An 18,494-nucleotide genomic window follows, 5' to 3' on the forward strand; every position below is an offset into this window, starting at 1 on the left:
CCAGTTCATTTTGATACACTGTATATTTGAGTGAAACAAAGAGGAGCCAGAAATACACTCTTCTGGGATTATGTTTCCTGAGCAGCTCTGCCCATGCTATAGTTGTTCATTGAGTACCATATAAGACATAACCAATTCACAGAACACCTCCTCCAAAAATAAAATGCAGGCATCAAGACTGGGGCTACTTAATAATTACTTATTTTTTTTCTTATTAAGGCAACCAGAGGTCATCTGCTTTGGCGCTGGGACTTCACACTCACTAGTGAGCAAGCAGTGCTGCTCTGCCCCACTCATACCTCTTCACCACGTCCAGCGCACTACAGGACCTGCTGCAAGCGTTTGTGGTTCTCGGCCTGAGGCTTCCTCTTGCTAGTGCATGGGATGGGCTGATGTGCTGGGGAGTTGGCTCCTTTAGGAGCTAGTCTTAGCCAATGAGGAATAGGACTTGAAGATACATAGCCCAATATCCTTGCCCCTCAGGTGGAGCAGGGTGTGAATGCACCTATACTGTTTCCCTGCAGAATTGCTCCCCATTGCCTGTAGCAGTAACCTGCTTACCGATCTCCATACTGGCATTCTTGCCTTCCCTTTCCCGCTCCTCTTTGAAGACTTCTCGGGATTCCTTCCCAAATAAAATAACTTCCTCTAAGCAGGGGTGTCCAACTCCCAGCTCCTGGGCCGCATGCAGCCCAGGCTGGCTATGAAAGCAACCCAACACAAAATTGTAAATTTACTTAAAACATTGTGAGTTTTTTGTGATTATGTGTCACAATGTATTTAATTTGTGGCCCAAGACAACTCTTCTTCTTCCAGTGGGGCCTAGAGATGCCAAAAGTTTGGACACTCTTTTAGAGTCTAAAGTCTTTGTCTCAGGGTCTGCTTTGGGGGCAACCCTAGCCCAACACTCCACAATGAGGGCAAATTTTACTTTGTTGTTGTTATTGACACAATGGTACACTGAACTCCCTATATCCTCTCTTCAGATTCACCAAGTCCTTACGTTCTGCTCCCTTTATCGTTTATTCTCTTTTTTTCAATTTCTTTCCTTCCCCACCCCTCTTTCTCTCCATATTCAATATGTACACACATACACATATTACTATACATGCATATTATTATTTCCTGAACCAATTGAGAATAAACTGGAGACTTGTGCCTCTTTACCCCCAAATATTTCAGTGCATATTTCTTAAGAACAAGGATATTCTGTTTTATAAGCACAGCACAGTTACCCAAATTATTTCCACTGTTTCTTCTTACCCGCATGCTCACGCTTTACAGGGTCAGAGCTATGCTTAGTCATAGAGTGCCAGATGGCATTAAGTCACCCTTTCTTCCTATATGAAAAAAATATTATTTCCAGAATGAAATTACACAGACAGTGATAGATAAGACTTTGCTGTCCATATAAGCAGCGAAGACATGTCACAACCACAGACTGGCAGCCAGGCCTGTGCAATTTGCACTGATCACCTGCTTCTTTTTGTACTTTCTGAGCCGAAGACTCTGTGGTTTATTACATCATCACCCCTGATGTGCCCTGGGGTCTTCTGCTCAGTGTCAATGAATGCACGTTCATCCAACATCTTGGGCCAACCACTGCAGTTCCCATGCATGTTAAACCATCTCCACTGCACATTTCAGGGTCTCCTCCTGGAAGTCTGAAAGGCACCTCAAATCTAGCACCTCCAAAACTACACTCACGATCTTTTCTCCAAACCTAATTCTCTGCCAGCATTTCTTTTCTTGGGGAACAGTACCACCACCCACACTGTTGTGTGCGTATTCATTCTTGACACCTGGCTTTACTTACCCCCCATACCTGTACGTGCAATCCATCATCAAGGCCTGTCAGTTCTCTCCACCATCTTTTTCTCTCTATACTATCATCACTACCACCCTTGTACACACCACCACCATCTGTCACCTGAACTACAGCAATCATCTTTGAACCAGTGTGCACCCAACCCAGCCTCCCTCCCATGTATCCTCCACCCTGTAGCTAGAAAAAAATAATTGAAACACAAATCTGACCATGTCATTATTCTGCTTAAAAGGCACAAATGGTTTCTAATTAGTGTTTGAATAGATACAAACATCCTTAACTTAACCACCTCTGGTATGAGTTGCCCCACGTCTCCTGGTGCACCAGCGTAGTCTTGTCCTGGCCACACAGCCATCTTCCAGGCTCCCTGCTCACCATGTTCTCTCCACCACAGGGCCTCTGCACGTGTTCCCTCTGCTTGGAATATTAGTCACTTCTTCTCTCTAACCTCCTTTACACCACGGTTCAAGTCTCACTCCCTGCCTTGATTTGGTTCAATTACACATTATATTTTCTTCAGTGACATCTCTCTTTTTTTTCCATAATGAGCAGAGTTGAAAATTTTATGTTTACTTTGTGATTATACAATTACTACCTCCTCCACTAGATTATATAAAATCCATAGTACAGGGCTGTGTCTTGTGGGCTTATTATTCTGACCTCAAGGCCTGCAGAGTATATTGAACTTGGTAGACAGTCAGTAAATAGTTGCTGAATGAAGAAAGAAACAAAGACAGATGACTTTTCTAGCTCATCTGTTCAGGCTAATGAATTGCTCAGGCACAATTTACTCTGAACCATTCTAAACTGATCTATGTTTTTAGAAGTCAGATATGAAACGACTGATCAGAAAAAGGACAAACTGAGGAATTCAAGCTTTTGATGAGTGATAACGTAAGTGACATCTATAACCAACCCACTGAAGGCAGTCATCACATCATTTTGGCCACATTACAAGTGGCACATACAGAAATTACTCATATAAAGCATTGGCTAGAAGCTCTGTCTCCATAGGGACCTGATTTTGATGTTGGAAAAAACTGTAAAAGGGTCCTGCACAGTCTAGACCATTTAGGATAAATTGTCAAAGGCACCAACATCTCAGGAGTAAGTGACCAAGCACAGATTCCAATCCTGATTTTATAGACTGTTTCCAGGAGAAAAAGTTCATTGTGGCAAACTCCTTCTCAAAATAGCTCAACGTGTTTATTTGCCATCCTAAGCCTGTGCTGCAACAATTATGGCTCTTCCCGGTGCCTGGCAAAAACCAGGCTGTCAGACAGACACTATCATTTCTGAAAATGGAGCTGCCTTCGCCTCTGCTACATGCAAGCAATTAGTGGGCAGAAACCTTATCTGAGCAGTCAACACCCTGTCTTCACTTCCAAGCAATGGCCAAGTTTAAAGGCTACTAATGATGTCTCAGAGCATATTGTTGATGGAGAGTGGCCAATGAGAATTACCAGGTTCCTACCTATTTAACATGTCATTCCATGTGCAGCCGTAAGGGTCAGTGTCGCTGATTGTGGAGAGGGACAACCCTCTATTGGGACAAGCCCCAGCCACTTCTATCTAGGCTTAATTGAGGACTTGGAACATAAGCAAGAACACGTTCTGGATGCTGCTGTTTTTGTACCACCCTTTCCACATTTGTACCACAAATGTTTGCCTTTGCTAGAAATAATGGAGCTGGACCAAGGTGTTTCCTGGCACAGTGACTGAGGTCATGGGGCCCGTGTCACATGAAATCCAGGGCACAGATGGGCTCATGTGGCACCTCCATGGTAATTGACTGCCAAAGCTCTCTTCTCTGGACTTGGTGCAACAGAGTCAATAAAAGCCATCCCTCCCCAGTTTTCTGGCATGTACATCTCAGCCATGTACCCTGAGAATCTGTCAGGACTATACGGTGAAAGAAGCAACAATATTTTCCTGGCTACAAAAACTGCTGAAGTGGAACCAACTGGTATATATATTTTTTAAACTCTAGCATAACAAAGAGGCAGTCTTTAAAAAAGAGCACTGTTTAAAAGATATTTCAGCTGGAAGGAAGTGGGTGTTTATATATGCTAAGGGGAGCGCTGTGGTTCTTAGTAATTTTGAATGCCTATTAGGGGTTTTTCCATTTTAATGTCCTGCAGTTATACATTGCAGTGATTTGGCTGACTGCGTGGTGGGGCGGGGGCAAGGGGAGGCCAGCGCAGTGAGCTGCCTCAGTACCGGATGGTCACTGAATACTTCTCTTCTATCTGTTCACAGCCAGCCTCGCACAAGACACCTTGATTTGTGGAGACGCTAGAGGTTTCAAATGTAGGAAGAGCTGGACTGAATTCAAAACAGCCCCTCATTATTCTTGTGCAATCTTAGCCATTCCACTTTGCATATCTCAGCCTCAGTTTCTTCATCCATAAAATAGGGAGAGTAATATTTCAGGATTGTAACTAGAAATAAATGACGTGACGTATTTAAACAACCCTCCAGAGTTCTTGGAGTATAATCAGATACTCGACAAGTGTTGGTTGTTCCCCGCCCCCCTCCACACCACCATTACAAGTGCTTCTGGGGAAGGGGAGTGCGGAGTGCAGTCTGGGGCTGGGAACCTGGGCCTTGCACTTGGAGGTATAGAATCATCGTGCCTGCAAAGCCAGAGACAATGCCATTTACAGCCTTCTTTACATTCCCTACAGGAACAGAAGAGTTGTTCCTCGTTTTCACTTAGGGAAAACTTATCATAGTGATATAAGTATAAAAATGGCATACTTCATAAGTATTTTTCTTTTTTCCCCATAAATTCCCTACTATTTCTCTCACTGTATTTTATTACTTTTCTACCACCTCTAGGTTTCAACACTTTTCACGTTCTTTGGAGCCCTAAAAGATAATGAACATGGATATGTTTTTAATATGGTCTAAGATACCTTCCTTCTCATGAACTCATGTTACTCAAGAAAATAAAAGCTGATGTATTCTAACCTTTCCCTAAATTGTCTGTGTTTGTGGCATGGGAGAGTGAAATAAAATGGAAACCGGAAAGGACAAAATCTGAATTCTTATTCTGATGCTCTTTCAAGGATGGATCTTTTTCTTTTGCGAGACGAGCAGCAATCATAATGACTATTAGCTGGAGAGGGTAAAATGAGGCAATGCAAATTCAATATACCCAGCCCCTGGTAGGTACTCAATACATTCACAATACTCCTCTTACTTTCTTTGCCCTAACTGTTCTTAGTTTTGTTTTCTTTTCAAATATAATTGGCTCGTTTGGGAGAAAACATGACACATTCGAAACAATCTGTATGCAGATTTTGGCACATAAACATGGAAAGTAAATCCAGTGATTTCACTCTTAATTATTCCTGTTGAATATATCATGTGTTCATACATTTGGGGATGCACTTGCTTTTATCCAAGATGCCTGTATGTTATAGTGACAAAATGTCATTTTAAATAACCATAAAGCTCAGGCCTCACAAACACACACAGACCAGACAATATAATGAATTAATACATTTGGCTCGTTCAGAGAGCCTTTGCCTGCATAGGTTGACATTAGGACAAAAGCTGGGTATAGCAAACCCAGGAACATGGGCCAACGGACAGTTGCAAATGGCTGGAGAGATGTAGAAGACAGAGGGAGGCGGGCGCTGTGAGAGAGCTGTATTTTGCGAAAGTTTGGCATGGTCAAGAAACTCTCCACATAATCCTAGTGAATGAGCTTTTGGAGGCAGATGATAGAATGGGAATACAATAGGAAAACATCCAGAACAACCACAGAATATGAGGAATCAGTTATAGAGCAACACTCAAAATTGAGCAGTTGCTGAAGCACAAAGTAACCTTTCCTTTTGGCTGGAGAAGTGGGAAATAAATGCTGAAACTCCTTAAATATGTGCAAGGGGGAGGACCATGGAAGTCAGCTTACTGAGTTCAACACAGTTCAAGTCCAAGGTAATGTCAGATTTGGCGCTCTTAAAATAGCAGGCAAATAGTCTTCATCTAAAAAGAATACTTAACAAGCAAATGTGTAGTAGTTTAGAATTTTCTATGGAAAATGAGGAAAAAGTAAGAATCTACGGAATTGAATATATGTGGTCCATCAAAGTTCAGTTAAAACTATTTTGGGGATATCAGTACTGTAATGGGTCTTAACATGTTTTAAATCACTAATATTCTAACTGAACTCATAACAGAGGCCTTTGATTGAATAATTAATATTAAATACTCTAACTGGCATCAACGATATATTGCCTATGAGGAAATGATGAAAAGTTTTATTAAAATGGACTTTTATTAGAGGAACTAAGTGACATAAAAATGATATGGCAGTAGCATTAACCCCCTGATCTCAGCTCTTGGGCATCTTAAGACAGCATTACATGCGAGGGCTTTTTGCATTTTTCAGGAAGTTTGAGTTGACAAAGGAGACATCGTAATCTGACAGAGAATCAAATCACTGCTAATTCCTCATTTTGTCCTCCGCAGTAAGAGTGAGGTGGTGTCAGCGAGGCCAGCCAAGCAGGCGATTGACTCCACAGGGCAGGGAAGGAGAGACCAGATTTCCAATACAGGGAGGCTGAGGAGCAAGGAGAAGTTGAGTCTGCTGGGGGAAAAGAGCTTCCCTGATCTTAAAAAGGCTTTAAGCTCTGTCAAACGCGGACATGCAGGAGATACAATCTGGACAAGTTCTTCAGGTCACCTTAGCATTCCTGCAAAGTCAGGCAGCAAACACAGCCATGAGCTCTGAAAGGGGGCTTTTCACGGCAAAAAAGGGCAGTTCAGATAAAGTTGCGCCACCAGGAAGATGTCAGAGAGACTGGCCATGATCCGCCGTATCAGATGAAGTGTGACAGGTCCCTGTCTAGAGTCTTGCGGACAAGGACCACTTTTAGCTGAAATGACCTCAAATCTTGCTATGACTGCAGGGAGCAGTACTTACATTCTCATGAAGCATCTTATTTGACGCATTGGCCTTGTGGCAGAGAGAAGTACTCAGGCAGCATGGGGACTTTGTCAACTGCCACAGGCCCAGATGGCCAAACCCCTATCCGCACCAGACACACACACCCACACACCCACACACCCACACACACACACACACACACACACACACCCCCACACCCCCCCGCAGTGTGCTGATTGCTCATGTTTTCGCTGAACTCATTTTATCTCTGTCTAGATTAGCTCCAGCAAAGAGCAGCACTGTGGCACTGGTGAATATCTTTGCAGAAGTTGAATGTCACTGCCACCTGCTTAGCAAGTGTCATAAAACAATGCAAGGTTGCCAGTGGAAAATTCAACCTAGCTGTGAGCACAGCAGAGGCTAAATGGAGAAAAGAACAAGAGAAATCAGAGGGGGGAGAATGTCTTTAAGCAGTGAGGTAAATGACAATAAAGGACAAAATGCTCTTAGGGATCATACAAGCATTGGGCACTGTGCATGTTGCAAACTTCAAAGTTAGCAGCATACTTGTGATTGGAGCCTTCCTGGGGAGGGGCAAAAGCATATGTAGGAAAGAAAGCTGAAACTGACAAAATGAACCAACTGAAATGTTAGAGCAGAAGTATGCTCTTATGGCGTGTTCTTCTGATCTGAACACAATCTTACCCAAATACCAAAACACTGGGAACACACTTAGAAAGCAAGTGTATTTTAGGTTCTCAGGCAGCAAGCATAAGCTGTTTGCTCCTTCTAAAGTTGCTCTTTCTTGCAGAACTCAGTTCTAGGATGCTGCTTCTCATTATACAGCCAAGTAAAAGCTGCCTGAGAGAGGTTTCTCCCCCCTCAAGTAACTTACGTAATATGGGTTAGAGCAACATCAGGACTGGAAACCACATGCAGCCTGAGCGAGCCTTTGGCTCACAGCAGTCTCAGGAAAGAGAGTCTCCTCACCCCGGGAGTGCTCATGAAGCTCTCCACCAGGAAATTTATCGTCATTTTGTGGCTTCTGGGTAGAGGTTATTCTTAATCTTAAAGATCCAAGGTACCAATTTGCAGATACTGCTTTTTCAACTCTCGGGAGTGTTCTAACAAAACAGGATCGTCTTTTTGGTAGGCAGAGTATATTGCTTAATGTTCATCTAGCAATTACGCATTAACCTGTTCATATTTCAATGGAAGGACTCGAGGGAACGGGAAGAGAATTGATTTTATGACAGTGTTACAGAGACGGTTGAAAGGCATTACCTAACCTGTATATTAGTGATGTTCTGTGTCATATACAAAGATGAATAAGACACAGTCCCTGTCCTCAGAAGCACTTACAGTTTAGTGAGAAAGACAGATGAGGAGCAAATAATACAAAGGAATGTGATAACTGCAGGGTCTGGATCTGATTCTGAGCTGGATAACCTTAGTCTCAGAGGTTAAATGTGCAAACCTGCAACCAGACTGCTTGGGTTCAAGTCCCAGCTCTGCCACTTCTAGCTGTTGAACTGGGAGTGCAATTTTACTTTCTCTATGATTTTGTCCTTACCTATGAAACGGGGGTAATAATAGGGTTGCCATTGAGTCATAGGGTCTCTGAGCATTAAGCCTGTCAGTAAATGCAAAGCATTTAGAACAGTGCCAGGCACATAGTAAGTGCTCACTAAGACTTTTATTGACTTTAGTGAAGACAGATGTTCTCATGAAGAATCAGTACTCACATTGGAAAAGAGTGCCCTGAAATAGTCAAGAGAGCGTGAGAGGAATTCTTTCCCAGAACTTACTTAAATAAAAACAAATCTATTCTCATCTGTATACCGGTGTATTGAAAACCTATTATATCCATGGTCCTATACTTGGTGAGTGGTATTAAAAAATGATGGGTATAAAACACAATCCTTATTTCAAGGGAGTTATAATCTGATGCAGGTGGAAAGGAACAGCAAAGAACCATAATCTAATTTAGGGTATTTTCAATGGCACCGGAAAGGTGCTAAACAAATATTACAGAAGTTAAAAGGAAAAAAAGGTAAAAAAGGCTTGGCTTTTGACATGGGGACTATGAAGTATCTTGGAGGTAAAGGGATGGATCTGTCAAGCAGACAGTTTTAACTGAGGTCACAAGAAGAGGGAGCTGGAAGGTTAGTCAGGTTCATTTTCAATCATTGTCATAGAGATGAGAATGGAATCTGTAGAGATGGAGGAGGCTGCTCAGAGAGAGTCCACACAAAGGAAAGGGCTGGAGGAGGCATCAGCAGGAAGAGCGAGTGGCATGGTCAGAAGCCTGGGGCAACAGGATAGAGTGTCAGTGGGTTGTATGGAAATAGAGCCAACAGGTACAGGCTACTTCAGGTTTCCTAAAGTAGGAAACGTGGAAATTGAAGAAGGAAGAAAGGTTGGTGAGGGGTCTTTGTTTTCTCTGATGGACGAGAGTCAAGTTCACGGGAGAAGCCCTGCCACCTGAGCCCTGCTTGGCTGAGTCATTATAGCTGCATGCTCAGCACTGCCCCGTCCCGAGCCAACAGGAGTATCTTAGCAGTGTCTCGGGATTTCCTCCCACCAGTAAATAGAGTGCTGCTCCCACACCATATCTGTCCTGGAGCATGAGCATCCTGTTCAGCCTTCCTGGCTAACTTACATTGGCTATGGCCTCCACCACTGGGGAGACTCTAGGCCTGAACCTAAGTCCTGTTGGATAGAGGCCATGGCCTCTTGCCTAGACCCAAGTCAGTATCCTGTATCCCTTATATGAACTTTCATCTAAAAGAATTGCTGTCTCCTTGCATGTCCATAGCATAGCTTATTCTGATCATCTCAGATTACTATGTCTTCTTGCCCTTGACCATCTGGACTACTGGTCCTTTCTCACAGCTGGCTAATCCTTTTCCCTCAGTTATATCCCCCGTATACCTCCACGCAGCTATTGGCTCTCCCCTTCTCCACGCTGTGGGATTCTCAGCGAAATGTGTGGCTGAGCCTCTGCATTTACAGTAATAGGCAGAGGGAGGAAAGCAATTACCAAAGAGCTTAAAGATGTAGCTGAGAGAGGGGTGTTTGATGGTACAGGGTCCCCAAGAAGCCAATGAGAATGAATTCTGTTGTATGGGTTTGACTCTCTAAAGAAAGGAACACACTTTCCCCAGGGATAAAATTAAAAAGAGCTAACAATACTAAGACAAGTCCATAAAATATGTCAGGCAGACCCTTCACTAAGGGTTTTGCTTGTATTATTGTATTTAATACTCCTACCGACACTACCCGGAGGCCCCAATGCCAGCCCCAGTTCGCAGATGAGAAAACTGAGCAGGGAGCAATTAGATCACAGGCCCATGGTCACACAGGTGCTCACGGTCACATAGGTGAGAAGTGATGGCTGGGCTGTAATTAAGGCCTGACTCCAAGCCCTGCCCTCCTCATGTGAGTCTGAAGTGTAGGGAGCAGCCATGGAGAAGCTAATGTGGAATCTCTCAAGGTCATAAAGAAAAGGAAGTGAGGTCATCTCCAGAGATTGGGTTTGTGTGGCTTAGTCGTCTCCAAAGAACTTAACGGGAGTAGAGAAGGGTTGGAACGGCCACTGGGGGACGGTCAGGGGCGTCGACAGCACGACTAAAAGGTCTGGACGGCAGCAGGGCCCAGCTGGGGCTGGATAATGTGAATTTTCTAGTGAAACCCATGAATGCAGTTTTATGAGTTTCTCCAGCAACCTTTCGCCGCCTGTGTACAGAGGCCCGCAGGAGATATGTGGAGCCTTTTTGCTCCCTCCTTAGGACTCAACACTTGATTACAAGCCCGGAAGAGCAGTGCCCTGTGCTGATGCACTGAGCCATCTGCAGAGAAGGAACAATGGGCTCCCATGGGGCGGGGGATGGGCCAGGTGGGAACGACGGACGCTTGAGATGGGAGAGCAGAGTTTACTGCTGAAGGGACGGACCATGAGGAAGCCTGTGCAATCAGAATGGGGCCGGGGAGAATTGAAAGGGGCTGGGAGGCTGCCGTGAAAAAGCTGTTTGCAAAAATACATACACTGATGTCCGCTCATTACTGCCGCCTAGGAAATAGCGCCTTCCCTACTCACCCAGGGTGAGTAATAATTTGTGTCAGGCAAGGATAAGGGAATGCTTATTTCATTCTGTTTACTACCAAAGAAAATCAGGGGCTGGACAGGATGGTAAAACATGGGCCCTGGTAACATGCCTGGTGTTTGCTAACGAGGTTGTACTACAACCATGCTCTGCCTTCCAAAACAACACCCCCAGGAAAAAGAAAGAAAGTCATTTTCCTTTCTAGGCAGAAGATTTAACATTGCTTAACAATAACACTTAACATCGCTGAGCCCTTAGCCTCAGGCAACCTCATAACTACTAAGTGTTAGGAATTGTCTTGCTCTTGAACTGGCTAGGGCTCCGGCTTTATTTTGTAGAGTGGCATTTAGCCTGGCAGTGGGCTGCATGGGCCCCCTTAAAAGATGACATGGTTCCATGAAAGCATAGCATGGTGCCCCTTGACCTGGGCTACTCACCAGCTCCACGCCGACTCTCTCTGTGTTGATGGCTCCAAACTTGGCACATAATCCATATTATTGAGTTTATCTTAAAAACTCCATTGAAAACCCTCCATAAACAACATAGGGACCAAGTCAGTCAGCATATTAAGTCTCCTATACAGTTGGCCGCCAACTTCCTATAGATAGGATTATTCCTATTTGTATTTAAAAACTTAACTCCATAAATAGTTTAAAGCTTCCTGATGCTAAGAAAGGATCGGTGCCTTAGGAGGTGAGCTCTCCCAAGTCTCCTGGCAGAAGGGAGAAGGCAGTGGACTCGGTGTGATTCAGTTACATGGACAGGCTAGAATACCAGGCCCTGGAAGGCTAGAATACCAGGGTAAATGTTGAGGGCGCTTGGGGCAGACCCTGCGCACCTTCTCTGCAGTCAGCAGTGCGTATCTGCTGCCTCTGCATTCTGCAGCGTGGTGGGTAAATATGGAGCCCTCTCTGTCCAAGGATTGGAGCACATGGCTGAGGGTCCTTTGCATCTTCCTTTTAGATACCAAGATGGAAACTTGAGTTTGAGCCCTGACTCCCCATTTAAAAAACAGTCAGTGCCAGGGATCTCTCCTGCATTTGACTGAGCCCCATTCATTGTCCATCACGGCAACATGGTTGCCAGGTAGCCATCATGGCAACACAGCTAATCACTCCTGCCCCTGCGTATGCGTATGAGTGGACTGTTTATCAAATTTGTTCTCTGCCTAAGAGGCTTCCATTCAGCTACAGTTATATTTCGGGGCTGGCAGGATCTTATCAATTCATACATTGTGATGATAGCTTCAGAGCCACAAACAGCATAAATGTATTGTCTTTGTCAGAAAACACCCTCTGCAGTATTTAATCCTAAAATAGACTTGTTTAGATGCAGCCGTGATTGAGTATTTTGAGGCTTATTAGTAAAAATAGGGGTTGGAAATTCGGAGGACTTTATGCTAATAATGACGAATCTAAGCATTTGTAGCGCCATCATAAAAGGTTGATTTGTTGCCTCCTGTCCTAGGCTGCAGGGTCCTGAGGACAGACTTGCTGTGTTTCCAGTGTCCATATTCCGAGGGCCTGATACAGAATGAATGGACAATACATATATTGGGAATGAGTGAATGATTGACATTTATAGAATTTTCAGTGATAGTTTTGTGCTTTTGGTTTGTACCAAAAAGTCCATTTCCTCAGTCTAAGTTCAGGTTGGCCAGGAAGACATTAAACTGTTTCCAATTTTCCTTTTTTTCTTCCCTCTCACAAGAACATACTACTTTCCATCTGCCTTAACTGCAATTTCCATAAACTTCAACATTGGAAGCCAGAAATTTTATATTTAAAACAAATTTTGGAGACGACTTCCATCTTTTTAGAATGAAAACAAAATACAAGGCCAGGGAAGAATAGGGAGAGGCAGGAAATCCAGGATGGGAAAAAACTGTGAGACAAAATATACATATATTAAAAAAAAAAGAAAACTTGATCTAAGGAAAATAAAGGAAAAAAATAAACAAATGGGAATACATCAAATTAAAAGCTTCTACATGGCTAAAGAAACCATCATCAGAATGAAAAGGGAGCCCTGGCTGGTGTGGCTCAGTAGATTGAGTGCCAGCCTGAGAACCAAAGGGTGGTTGGTTCGATTCCCAGTCAGGGCACACACCTGGGTTGTGGGTCAGGTCCCCAGTGAGAGGCAACCACACATCGATGTTTCTCTTCCTCTTTCTCTTTCTCTTCCCCTCTCTCTGAAAAAAAATAAAATCTTAAAAAAAAAAAGAATGAAAAGAAAACCGACTGTATGGGAGAACATATTTGCCAATGATACCTCAGGCAAGGGTTTGATCTCCAAAATATGTAAAGAGCTTATACAACTCAACACCAGGAAGACAAACAATCCGATTTAAAAAATGGGCAAAGGACCTGAACAGACACTTCTCTGAGGAGGACATATAGAGGGGCCATAGACATATGAAAAGATGTTCACCATCACTAACCATCAGAGAGATGCAAATTAAAACCACAATGAGATATCACCTCACACCTATCAGAATGGCCATCATTAATAAATCAACAAACAACAAGTGCTGGCAAGGATGTGGAGAAAAGGGAACCGTAGTACACTGTTGGTGGGAATGCTGACTGGTACAGCCACTGTGGAAAATAGTATGGAATTTCCTCAAAAAATTAAAAATGGAACTGCCTTTTGACCTATTAATTCCACTGCTGAAAATATACCCAAGAATCCCAAAACACCAATTCTAAAGAACTTACGCACTTTTATGTTCATAGCAGTGCTATTTATAATAACTAAGTGCTGAGAACAGCCTAAGTGCCCATCAATAGATGAGTGGATCAAAAAACTGTGGTACATTTACACAATGGAATACTATGCAGTAGAAAGAAAGAAGAAGGAACTCTTATCCTTTGCAACATCATGAATGGAACTGGAGACCATTATGCTAACTGAAATAAGCCAGTTGGTGAAAGACAAATGCTATATGATCAAATTTATAAGAGGAATCTAATGAGCAGAATAAACTAATGAGCAAGACAGAACCAGAGACATGGAAACAGGGAACAGACTGACAGCTGCCAGAGGAAAGAGGGTGGAATGATGGAGAGAAGGGGAAGGGATCAAAAAACATGTATGAATAACCCGTGGACATGGACAATGGTGTGGGGATGGACTGTGGGCGTGGGGGGTGGGCTGGGTGGAGGAGGGCAAAGGGGGAAAAATGGGGACAACTGGAATAGAATAAACCAGAATAAAAAAGTAAAACAGGGAGTAAATAAAATATAGAGGTACTGAAGCTTTTAAAATGTTGTATTTTGGGTATACTGCCTAATCTGTGTTAAAAATTGGTTCTCTGCTAGACTTGAGGTTTTATTACATTGGACAATCAACATACTATGTAGAGCAGATGGTCACTTAGGCTATGCCTATTATAATTTTCAGGATGTTATTTTTGTTATACTTTGTTATGAATTTACACACAGAAGTTAGCACTTTCACAACTCAGCTTTGATCATAAGTTCAACTTAGGGTCCTCTTCTCCTTTTTTAAAGGAGATATTTTGTAACATTTCAGTTTTCTGGTTGTCATTGACCTTTCTTTCTTTCTTTTTTTTTTTCCTACCAAACTCACTAATTCTCACACTCCCAACTCATTCAACTCCCATAGTGGATGCACTGTATGTAAGTTTGGAAAGGTTTCCTCTTTGTCATGTGCTACTGATAGTAGACTAAAATTATTCTTCATCTCACAGATAAGAGCACCGACCTTTGAGAACTGTATCTCATTTTCAGGGGTGTCTAGTTACAGCATCAGTGGATCACGTTAGGCCAGAATCACCAGATGAACTTTTCCCACGCAGTTCTTCCTTTCCTGCACTGTGCCCCTGCCTCTCAGAAATACTTGCTTATTGCCTAAAGATCACAGTCAGATTCTAAGTCAGGCAAAGGACACCTTCCCAGCTTCACATTTCTCTCCTGCATTTTAACACCCACGTGAAGCTCCAAGGTTAAGGTTGGCTTGCCCGTCCTCGTGGGTACCTCCTAGGACAGAGGATTTACTATTTTATTGTCTCTAAGCTTGGTGCAGGATGTTCAATACCATTTTTATAGCGATGGCTTAGGATTTCCATTCAGGATCCAATATTCTTGCTGACATGTTCGATTGCAATGATATACTATTTTCTTCCCTTAAAAAATAACCCACAAGTGTTTCAATTATTAGCACAGTTGTGAAGATGGCACTGCAGTTGCAGCAGACAGCAGCGAGGCAAAATTGTAACATATTCCCTATTTCAAAGCCAGATTTCTATCTCATGTAGATTTCAATAAAGACTTCATTTTGGGGGAGCTGGTAATGGGAGACCCCTCAGTGATCTACCTGGGTAAGGATGCATACTGCCTCTCCATCCCCTCGAAGCGGAGGTTGTGTGCATTCCCATCTGGACCCTTTCCAGACACCTGTGGAGAGAAAAGTAATTAGAGATGAAGATCCATTATACACCCTGGTTACTGACAATGCATCTCAAAATTATAATCAGTGCACAAATGCTGCTGTCGCCTGCCAAAAATCAAGCATGGGAAAGCAAGCAAGAATTCAGTATCGCTCTACGAACTGACGATTAAGCCACAAACACGGCATTTAACAACAAAGTCACTTCTTTCAAAAAAGAGTCATTGTCAAACTGACTCCTTCTTGTCACCATGCCAGGGATAATCTGTAGGCTGTAGGAACACTTTTTAGAAAACAGGCTTTAATTTTTATAACAGCTTTAGACTCACAGGAAAATTGAGTCGGACAGAGCACCCCCTCATCCCCAGTTTCCCTATTACTGACATCTCACAGGAGTATGGTGCCTGTACTGCCATTGATGAATTAATACTGATACATTATTGTTAACTACAGCCCACAGCTTTTTCAGACTTTTACCTATTGTCTTTTGTGTTCCAGGATCCCATATTACATTTAGTCATCCTGTCTCCTTAGGCTCTTATTGGTTGTGACAAGGACTATATTTTCAAAAGTGCCTTTTTAGTGAAACCTTTCTTTGCTAACAGGCGTTGTGACAGCCAGCCACCTGCTCTGCAGCTGCCAGGAGGCCCTTCCTCACCCAAACCTCACTTAGTTCCCTCACTTAGGAACAACCAAAGGGAAGTGATTAACTGTTTTCAATGTAGTGTTGGTCTTTATTGTTTGCTTTTCCTTTTCTATATACTTCCTTTGTTCACCTCTCTTTAGGCCTCTTCTATCAGCCTCTGAAATTCTGAAGAGCAGTTATTGTCTGTGTAGTTCCTCAATGAAGTGTGTTAGTTCCATGAATCTAAAGACTTTGTACACAGTCCTTCTGTATCTAACATACTGACTGAAAACAGGATGAACTTACAGGTATTTAAAAGTACTTGTTGACTGACTGATTCCTCCCCTGTTCATGTCCACCAGTCAGGTGGCTCTGTGGCCTGCTCCTGTGCTCGCTCTTGTGCTGGGGTAGCCCTCACATAATGGGCATGACAGGGGTAAGTAGAAAATCTGGACTGTTATTCGGGTGGGGAGGGAAAGTTTGTTAGGAAATATTAGTGTCAAGGTCTGTAGGAAAATTTTTTCTAGGTAGTACTTAATCTGGAAGTTATTTTCTTCCTACTCAAAGTCCTAGCTCTCTATAAAACCAGCACCCAGCTTGGGTGGTGTATGTAGGAAGGGTTTGTTGGGGACGTGTTGCAAAGTAAGTGTACACACTGATTTAGAGTAAGGAAGACTATTCCTGGTCTTGATTTATTACAGGAGGCCCTTCAGAGTGGATCCTACAAAACCTCTTCACATCTCACCAACGGCTAGAACAGGAGTGGCTGGAGTGATCTGAGGGGACAACCGCCCAGTGAGCTACCTAGGTCGAATGAAGTTGCACATACACACTTACAAGCAACAGGGAGAATGTTTAACACGGACCTTTCTAGCAAAGGCCAAAGGTAAGGATGGCGTCAGACAGACGGGATAAAGAAATGGTGCAGAAAAAGAAGTGAAGGATATGAGTGTTGTTATCAGGCATTCTCACCTACGGTTTCTTTTGTTTTCAACCTATTTTTTTTTTATGGAGGAAAAATTAACATAAATCCAAAAACTATGTTAAAGATGATTAATTGTGGTTGTTGGAAAAGATTATACCTATGTATCCCTAGTATGGCTGTAGACATTTACAACTAACCTCTTCCTGGGAGCCACAAAGCTCCAAGTTGGTGCTTTCAGCATGGGTATCTAGACTGCCCTGGCCTGACAATGGCAGGCAACATTCTGGTGGTTCTAGGGGGCATCACCCATGTGCCTGTTCTTTCACTGAGCTACCGGCAAACTAGATTCTATGATGGATACGGTGATCCATATCCTGAAGGAGCTTCGAGCCTTGTTGTTCAAGAATGCTGTAGGACAACGTACGATCCAGGGCCATTCAGGATGTTATTAACAGTAGCACAGGTAACACCTGAAAGTGTTTAGGAAAAAAAAATGCACGGAAGTAGCACAACATAGGCCAGGCTTCAAATGGTGGGTGATATTCTTTTATATGAAAAATTATTCTGTTCTTCACCAGTTGTGTATATATTTAACGTGCTTCTCTATTAATATCACAGCGTCTTTCAGGCAATCATCTGATTAGTGATTACCGAGCACCTACTGTATCTGAAAGCTAGGCGCTCTATTCAAAGCAGGAACAGGAGCTGGGTTTCTTCATTGCTTTGACTACAGAGGAGACAGGCCTGCAAACAATTATGGTGCAGTGAGGTCACTGGCAGAGTGTTAGTCTGAGAGAGGAGGCAGCGGGGGTCTGGGGGAACAGATACCAAAGTCCTCCTGGGAGAGTTGAAGACAGCTTCACAGGGGTGTTGAAGCCTCCTCTAAAACGTGAATATGAATGAGGAGGCATCTTTTAGGGGGAGAAGGGTATAGGAGTAGCAAGAAAAGGAATTCTAAGTAACGGGAACAAAAGTGAAACAACATGGAGGCATAAAAAAAGCACTGTGTTTCCTGGGAATGTCAAGATTTGGGTTAAGGAAGAACTAGGCTAGGAGGAGAAGGATGTCAGTAACAGTCAACGGTACCACTGGGGCTACACCTGCGGCTATAGCCTTCATTGCCACCGTCGCAAGTGTTTTTTGCTTCTGTTTAAATTGACTTGGAGGTGAAATGGTAATGGAAAAAAAATACAATAACATTTTTTAATTAAAAAAATAAAATAAATTGACTTTATTTTTTAGAGGAGTTTTATATTCACAGCAAAATTGAAGGTACAGAGAATTCTCATCTGCTGCCTGCCTCCGCAGGCATAGCCTCCCCCATTATCAATACCCCCCACCAGAGCGGTGCATTTGTCACAAGTCATGAACCTGTACTGACACATCACTATTGTCCAGAGGCTATAGTTTATGTTAGGGTTCACCTTTTGTGTGGTACATTTTATGGATTTGGACAAATGTATTACATGTATCTACCATTATAGGATCACACAGAGTATTTTCACTGCCCTAAAATTCCGCGGGCTCTGCCTAGCCATCCCTCCCACACCCCACCCCAACCCCTAGCAACTATTGATCTTTTTATTGTCTCCATACTTTTGACTTTTCCAGAATGTCAGGTGGTTGGAATCATACAGTATGTAGCTTTTTATATGGGCTTCTTTCACCTTGCAATATGCATTTAAGGTTCCTCCATGCCT

The 18,494-nt window shown here is 43.1% G+C and overlaps 1 protein-coding gene across 1 annotated transcript in view; it reads right to left on the reverse strand.

Annotated features, from left to right (window-relative positions):
* PARD3B (par-3 family cell polarity regulator beta) overlaps nucleotides 1-18,494 on the reverse strand; it is a 943,196-nt gene that overhangs the window by 36,190 nt on the left and 888,512 nt on the right. Inside the window, exon 22 of the mRNA XM_054585774.1 lies at nucleotides 15,173-15,252. Coding sequence (XP_054441749.1) covers nucleotides 15,173-15,252 — 80 coding nt within the window. The remainder of the gene's footprint in view (nucleotides 1-15,172; nucleotides 15,253-18,494) is intronic.

Source organism: Pteronotus mesoamericanus, unplaced genomic scaffold (assembly GCF_021234165.1).
Source record: "Pteronotus mesoamericanus isolate MK-2021 breed Mesoamerican mustached bat unplaced genomic scaffold, CSHL_Meso_final contig_90, whole genome shotgun sequence".
Classification (NCBI taxonomy): domain Eukaryota; kingdom Metazoa; phylum Chordata; class Mammalia; order Chiroptera; family Mormoopidae; genus Pteronotus; species Pteronotus mesoamericanus.